General features: G+C 32.9%; 1 protein-coding gene across 1 annotated transcript; it reads right to left on the bottom strand.

Moving 5' to 3' along the window:
- Positions 1 to 281: 281 nt before the first annotated feature.
- Positions 282 to 4,794, bottom strand: LOC149538299 (triacylglycerol lipase 1-like). Its single transcript, XM_089799679.1, has 9 exons — positions 4,311 to 4,794; positions 3,266 to 3,361; positions 3,014 to 3,154; positions 2,590 to 2,700; positions 2,339 to 2,482; positions 1,536 to 1,576; positions 1,222 to 1,304; positions 1,023 to 1,118; positions 282 to 783 (listed from the first exon to the last, which is right to left on the bottom strand). The coding sequence occupies exons 1-9, from the start codon at positions 4,650 to 4,652 to the stop codon at positions 476 to 478; spliced, it is 1,362 nt and encodes a 453-aa protein (XP_089655805.1). The 5' UTR covers positions 4,653 to 4,794; the 3' UTR covers positions 282 to 475.
- Positions 4,795 to 7,132: the final 2,338 nt, after the last annotated feature.

Here is a 7,132-nt window from a genome sequence, read left to right as displayed (position 1 = left end):
TAGACATTTGTTTTCTTTAGTAGATATAGCACACACCCGCATTGAATGGACCACATTATATCTTGTTATTTTTTATCTTATTATACATTATATTTTAATATTGCTTATTACTCCTAATATATATTATTCAAGTGTGCTTATTGATTGGGTTTATTTAATTAGCCTAGATTTATGTATATATAAAAATTTCCCTTGGGAGGAGCAAATGATGAAATCATTACATCAGATCGCTTTATGACAAGATTCTTTTCACACCTTTATATTCCATGGTCACTCCACCATTTTGTTTTCTTTATTGAAAAGAGTGTATGCATTCCAAAATTAGTAAGCCGTACATTTCGGAGCCTTCCAAGGTTTACATACAATTTTTCAATTACACTTGGAAAGATCTGTCATATACGCTGGCATGCCCAATTTTGTTGGACAACTTACAGCGACATGCATACAAATCACAAACCATGCTGAACATTGCTGTCTAAACCTTGCTTTCAAAGAAAGACATGACATGATCATAAACCTCCTGCTTGCAATTGTAGGCAAGAATGAAGTCCAAATGAGCATAAGTGGGCTTGTAGAGATACTGGAACCCTTGACCTCCCAAGTCCATTTTAAGCCTCTCCACATCCAATTCATTTGACAAGGCATCATTTTCTCCTGAAGCCAGGAACAGCTTCTGCTTGGGGACTTTGGATAAATCATACACAGGAGGGTCTTTCGAACCATACTTTATGAAATTCTGCAACAACCCATAATCGTATTTTTGGAACTTGTTTGCTCTGTACACTGCATGCAAACATGTTCAAAACTTAGGGTTTGTAGCATTCTAAATGGGCCCTTTTTCTTGATACCCATTTCCTTATTAAAGAATTCTAAAATCCACCATACAAAGAATACAGCTTCAGGAAGAATTGATTCAAACAATTAGTTTTTAAACTTTACATAGTTTGTATGGAAAGTGCATTTTTTATACCCATATTTAGGGTTTAGATTCAAAATGTAAAACACAGCAATATAATGCTTACTCTGGGCTAGATGAGCAAGGTTCTTGGTTGAAGTAGTTTGAGTCTCATATTTCTCATAGAAAGCTCTCCTTGAACTATTGATGCAGCAATTAATGCCTGAGAAATAAATCCAGTTTTAGTAAAAAGAAAAAAAAAAAACTTACAAAGATAAAAGAGCTAAGGAGATTAATTTCAAGGCACAAAATTGTATGATTTTTACCTGTGAAAGCATCAGTTAAGCCTTCAAAGCAACGCATGTTGGCTGCTGCACATATCATGTCCACATACTGCTTTCCTGTTTTACTGCATATAGTAGTAAGGTTTTGTGTCATGTTAATTGCTGAATTAGTTTCATTTGATTGCTTGTTTGGTGTCCCAGGTTTACCCGAGATACGGAAAAAATAAAGATACGGAAAAAATAAATTGAAATGAAGTGATAGCAATTTCTTCTTCTTTTTATTGCTATCTAGTGTCTTCAAATATGGATTAGACAAGATATAAATAAGAAATTTGGGATGAATGGTATAGACTCACGTTTTTGTGCTGAATGACTGCAATCCCAGATCCTGAAAGACCTGAAAAATACAAAATATATACTCCCATTACCTAAAGATTTTGAAAAATGTATACTATTATGTCTTTTGTTGGAACAATTTTTATATAGCTGAATCCACAAACAAAAGCATAACTGATTTTTCTGGATTCAGCTGTGTGGAACAATTTTTATATAGCTGAATCCACAAACAAAAGCATAACTGATTATGGACTGGAAATCTATTTCCTTAATGCATACTATCACAAACGATACAAGAAAAGCTTTCACAAGCATAGCAGCTATCCTCAAAAATACTGTTATGGTCAACTAACAATTACATACAAATTAAAGCTTTGGTAGCTCAGAGAATACGTTTCATAAATTTTTTGGGAAGTTTTGGTAGTTCACTTCTGTGAGTATTGTCTAGATTTAAGGAGTGTTATAGGATCCATTCATTCTCATGAGAGATGGATTCATGTGAACCACTACTCATGAAACATAGGTCAATGAGTTTGAGTAAAAAACTACATAGTTAAATCCTGAGAGCAATATCAGAATTCGACTTGGTATAGAAAATATTTCCTACTCATCAATATCATAAACCTATTCACACAAATTGTAAAAACTGTGATGTTAATGAAATGGAGAACCAATCAAATCAGTACATAGAAAAATATTTAAATATTTTCACCTATATGAGTAGAACTGGTGGAATTTATTAAGGATTCAAGAAGTGAGAAGCTTAAGAAATGTCCACAGACAATATTAAAAAATTTACAGGGCTTCCGTTTTGGTAACTTACTTTGTCCAGATGGAGAGTTACAGCAGCAACTCCAATGGGTGTATATGCGTGGGAAACATATGCAATAGGAGCCAACAATGCCACTTTTTCTACCGTATCTCCAATATAACCTTCGCTAAAAGCAGCTAAAGCAGCTTGAGTGCCCTTCCAATGTCATTTCCAAACTAATTAGCTACAACTTAAGTACCCACTAATGTAACATGCACCTTCATCGGAAGAAATTAAAAGTGAAAAAACGAGGACTAAGTTACCTGAGAGAAGCCTACGAAGTGCATGTTTCTCTTCGTTATATTGTTTACTAGATACACCATTGTTGGAAGGTCTATTGCTGCCAGTTCATCCACACTCCAGTTCCAATATGCCTGATGATTCAATTCATTAATGTTTCTAACATATATCAAGGTATGAGTTTTTTGTTTCTGGATTCGATTGTGTATATTTTTTAATCATCAATGTTTCAAATCACACTCCGTAATCATCATCACAATAAGAGAATGCAAGAATAAAATAGCAAAATATATGAACTGACTAGAGATTTTTGACAACCATCTGTACACAGCTACATCTAGGAGCACTTTCAAACACTATTATGGACTGTAACAAGATCGTATCTATCATAATTTATATGTCAAGGGGTTAAAGTGTTGCATTAGTTGTGTTCCAACATATATATACCTTGTCATTCTCTGTCAAATACTCATGCCCATAGCTAAAACTTGTTGTCCTTGCATTGCCAATCCAGACATCATAGCCTGCATCAGCTAGAATGAATGCAGGGGACTCACCAGGTGGATTCAGAATCCAACTATCCCCACCCTGTATGAACATCATACAAGTTTATTATAATATCCAATATTGTAATAAATTGCTCTAGGCTTCTAGTTCTTATAGGTAGCCTAAGCTATTATGAAAGTAGGTTATCCTCACTGATAAAACACCATGATTGAGCAGAACGGGAGCCTTAGAGAAGGAAGGAATATTGAGCCTCTGAACCCCCAATCTAAAGCCATCTGATGTTCCAATCTGCAATAAAAGCAATTAATAATCGTAAGTTTGAGTTTCAGTCCACATTAATATTATTCGGTATGTTTGAGTTTATTCACATTACTAATAGTGAATATGTTCGAGTTTCAAATTATATTCATGAAACCAACAGAAAGAGGGCTAGTTGTTTGTAGCTCACTGCAATAGTACTTTGAAGGTCCTAGGTTGGGTTTGAATCTTAGCTGGTCTATAATTCTCAGCATGGTATCAAATTTAGATTAGAAGTTCAATTCAGACCTATTTAAATGTCTTAATTGAGAGGAATGAAGAGTTTAGCTCAATGAGGCAAGAGTCTACAACACAACAGTAAATTGTGAGCCTCTTACCTCAGAGATCTTAACTTCCGATCTATTCAAACTTAATAAATAATAATAATAATTAATCACAACATCACATAATAACTAATCTCAACTCCGACCTCCTACCCATAAAACAAAGATTAATTTAATCCCCTGTACAGAGCAAGGCTCCTATAGCTCCAAAAAAAAAAAAATTCAGCCCAACGACATGGAACTTAGCTCTTTACGGGACAAGCCTCTATACTCTCACAAAAAACTTAATGTGTACCTTATAAATGAGGAGTTAAACCCGCTACCTGAGCCAAACCAAGGTTCAAGTAGTTCAATTAAAGACATAAGAGAAAACTTTGTGTGTATACTAGCTGATCCATAGTTTTCCTCTCTAGTACTAAATTCACAAATAATCAAATTTTAGCTGGAGGACTGGAGACCTGAGGCGGAATATTAAGAAAGCTTTATAAAGCCCCAAAGACTAGAATCTTATTAGCCCAGATAAACCGAATTCTCATTCAATCAAGTCCCAGCCAATATACTTTTCAGCCAAATCAAAAGCCACATAAGAAACATCAAGATCAAATGTAAAACATTAGAATTAAGAAAAGCTGATCAATCCTACAAAACATACTTACAGAATACTCATGACAATTATATTGGGAATAAGGCTTCACAAATATAGAGCATAGTCCGCCTTGGTAATTCTCAGATCTTATAACTCCATTGATATTGCTTACTCCTGAAGCACTCCATGAAAGCCAACAAAAACTGGAGACCAACAGTGCAAAAACATGAGCAATCTTACAGACCTCCATATTGCTGTATGCACCCACACATGCAAGCATATACACACATATATCTGTATATATACACTTGAATGGACTGATCCTGAAGGAATCTGTATACTCCACTGAACATATTTTCCCCTTTTTTTTTAATTGTTGGTTTCTATAGGGAAGATCATCTGCAAACCCCATTCACACAGAGAAACAGATAATCCCAAGTGTGAACAAGTACCTGTATACCGCCTCATAATAAAGCAGAAAATTCCGTTAAATGTGGAAAGATGATAGGTTCCAAATCGGTGGAACCTCTGGAAAATTCTGTTTGGTTTCAAAAATGTCATCATTTTGTTAATTATATCAACGAACTCTGTCTCACGCATTACGAAAAGTGGAAGAAAGGAAAGGCCACAAAGCGGGCCCCAAATTCGTAGTCTCATTTCATGTTATGATAATGTTTTTTAAATTTTGTGAGCTGAAAATTGAGAGAGTCCTTCGCTGGCCAGCCTCAACATTGGAAAAACCCAAGAAATTGGTGGACTAAATTACGTCAAGATAAGGACGGCTTAGACTGTTTGGTTTTTCCTCCAACAGGATGGAGTTGCCTTTGTGGGTAACGTTTATCTTGCATGTCAGACTATATATATTTTCTATTTTCTACGTAATGGAGTGGCAAGCTAACAATTTATGAGAAAAAGGTTTTGAAATTTATAAAATACTGTGAATAAAAATTATATTCAAAATCTTAGGTAATGATTAATAATATTATTGTTGTGTATAGGTTCACAATTCTAGTGGGCTATTGTGATTTTGGGTGTCGTAGTTTTATTGATGTAATATGTTCGTAGATTCGAATCTTGACATTAATGATGTTGGCATTCATATGAGGTGTCTATTTTTGTAAGATTATGCTCTAAACTCTTGTTGGACTAGTTTATTTATAATTATGCATTCATGTCAAATGATGTCCTTTATTCTAATCGTGTCAAATAACGACACTCTAATACCGACCTTTATAATTGTAGATTTGAACCTTGACATTAATGATGTTGGCATTCATATGAGGTGTCTTTTTCTCTAAGATTATGCTCTAAACTCTTGTTGGACTCGTTGATAATTATGCATTCATGTCAAATGATGTCCTTTATTCTAATCATGTCAAATAAGGTCACTCTAATACCAACCTTTATAATTGTAATTTATCTAATTTTTAAAATAGCTAGAATTGTGATCTTAACCTTAGCTCATTTGTCACTTTAGATGGCTCAAAGTATGGGTTCAATTCTCCATTTGCCCACATTGTGGATGATGATCTATTACACATCACTCAAAATATGACTTTTTTTTAAGGTCAGTGTGATTTTATATAATTTAGTATGTGGTATTATTTTTTAATATATTATGTTATATGTCTAATAATTAGAGTTTAATTTTCTAGTTAATTTTTTATTCTATGAGTAATATTTATAAGATCTTATTATATTATAAGTACAAATGGAATAATTTAAAATTTACAATTAAATAATAAGTGTTAAATTGGTTATTTATTTTTATGTGAGATAGATTCTTATAAATGAGACAAATGATTTTAACTAATAAATTATAAGATATTATATTGTATTATCATACATACATTCATGAACATTAAAAAGATTAGTATTAAGTGTAAATAGATATATTACTCTATATCAACTTAAATAAGAGGGTGAAATAAATTATTCATTAACATATATAAGGTCTCATCTTAAAGGAACATTATAAAAGAAATAAAATAATAAGCGAAATAACAACAATTATAAATTTATTAAGAAGTTGAGGTTGGTCACTATCATTAGGCTTGCCCAAGTCATCATGGGGGTCTTGCCTATCTAGAATTGGCTCCTAACTTGTAATGACCATGTAGTAACTAGTTTTTTAATCCTAAGGTAATTGGTTTAAGTTGGGCAATGGAATATGTCATTGTTAAAATAGTCAAGAGTGCCCTCATCATGAGGCTTACTAGAGATAGAGTGGATGAAAATATTTGTACCAATCATGAACATAAAGATGTGAGCTTTGCGCTAACAATATAAAATTTAAAATCTCCTCTCAAAGAATGTAAGTGCTACAATACAACACATAATTTAGAATCTTCATTTAATAGTATAACACTTATAAAAGATTTACATTTAAAACTTTATAATATAAAGGGTGAATATGATTTTTTGGAAGGGTTCAAAAATTCTTTACATGAACCAACCACATTATGCTTGCAAGCCAATTACAAATAAAACACAAATGTATTAAGACAACTCCCAAATAAATCTAATAAAAACTAATAGGAGATATTTCCCTAGTTATTGTTAGTCAAAAAACTTAAACTAAAGAGCTCTTAAAAATCATGAACACTAACAAATAGTTTTTCCTACTTAATTATTTTTTCTCTACCTTTAATTTACAAATTTGAATTTGATGGATTCTTTGGACTTCTTGAAGACCTTAATCACAAATGTTCTCTTGGCTTGATCATCTATGATGGGTAGAAAATGATACCCTCTCCACATAATCCACCTTTAAAATCTCATTGTTTGATGAAACTAGTCTTTCCTTTGAGAAATCTCATCCTCCAAAGGGCAATCTCCAACACTTGTCTATTTTGTTGTTTGGTTAAACTCTTTATCATTCTTGAGAAAACA

Source organism: Cupressus sempervirens, chromosome 9 (assembly GCF_028749045.1).
Source record: "Cupressus sempervirens isolate cs-2001-9-10 chromosome 9, ASM2874904v1, whole genome shotgun sequence".
Classification (NCBI taxonomy): domain Eukaryota; kingdom Viridiplantae; phylum Streptophyta; class Pinopsida; order Cupressales; family Cupressaceae; genus Cupressus; species Cupressus sempervirens.
Note: the sequence above shows the minus strand (reverse complement) of the source record. Positions and strands in the feature narration are given on the sequence as shown.

What these genes read in the sequence shown, in the direction of transcription:
- LOC149538299 (XM_089799679.1), bottom strand. Translation starts at nt 4,652, where the DNA reads ATGGGGTTTGCAGATGATCTTCCCTATAGAAACCAACAATTAAAAAAA. An exon ending in TCAATCATGGTGTTTTATCA is followed by an intron (nt 3,155 to 3,265) that starts GTGAGGATAACC and finishes ATGTTCATACAG; the next exon opens with GGTGGGGATAGTTGGATTCT. An exon ending in TAACTCTCCATCTGGACAAA is followed by an intron (nt 1,577 to 2,338) that starts GTAAGTTACCAA and finishes TGTATTTTTCAG; the next exon opens with GTCTTTCAGGATCTGGGATT.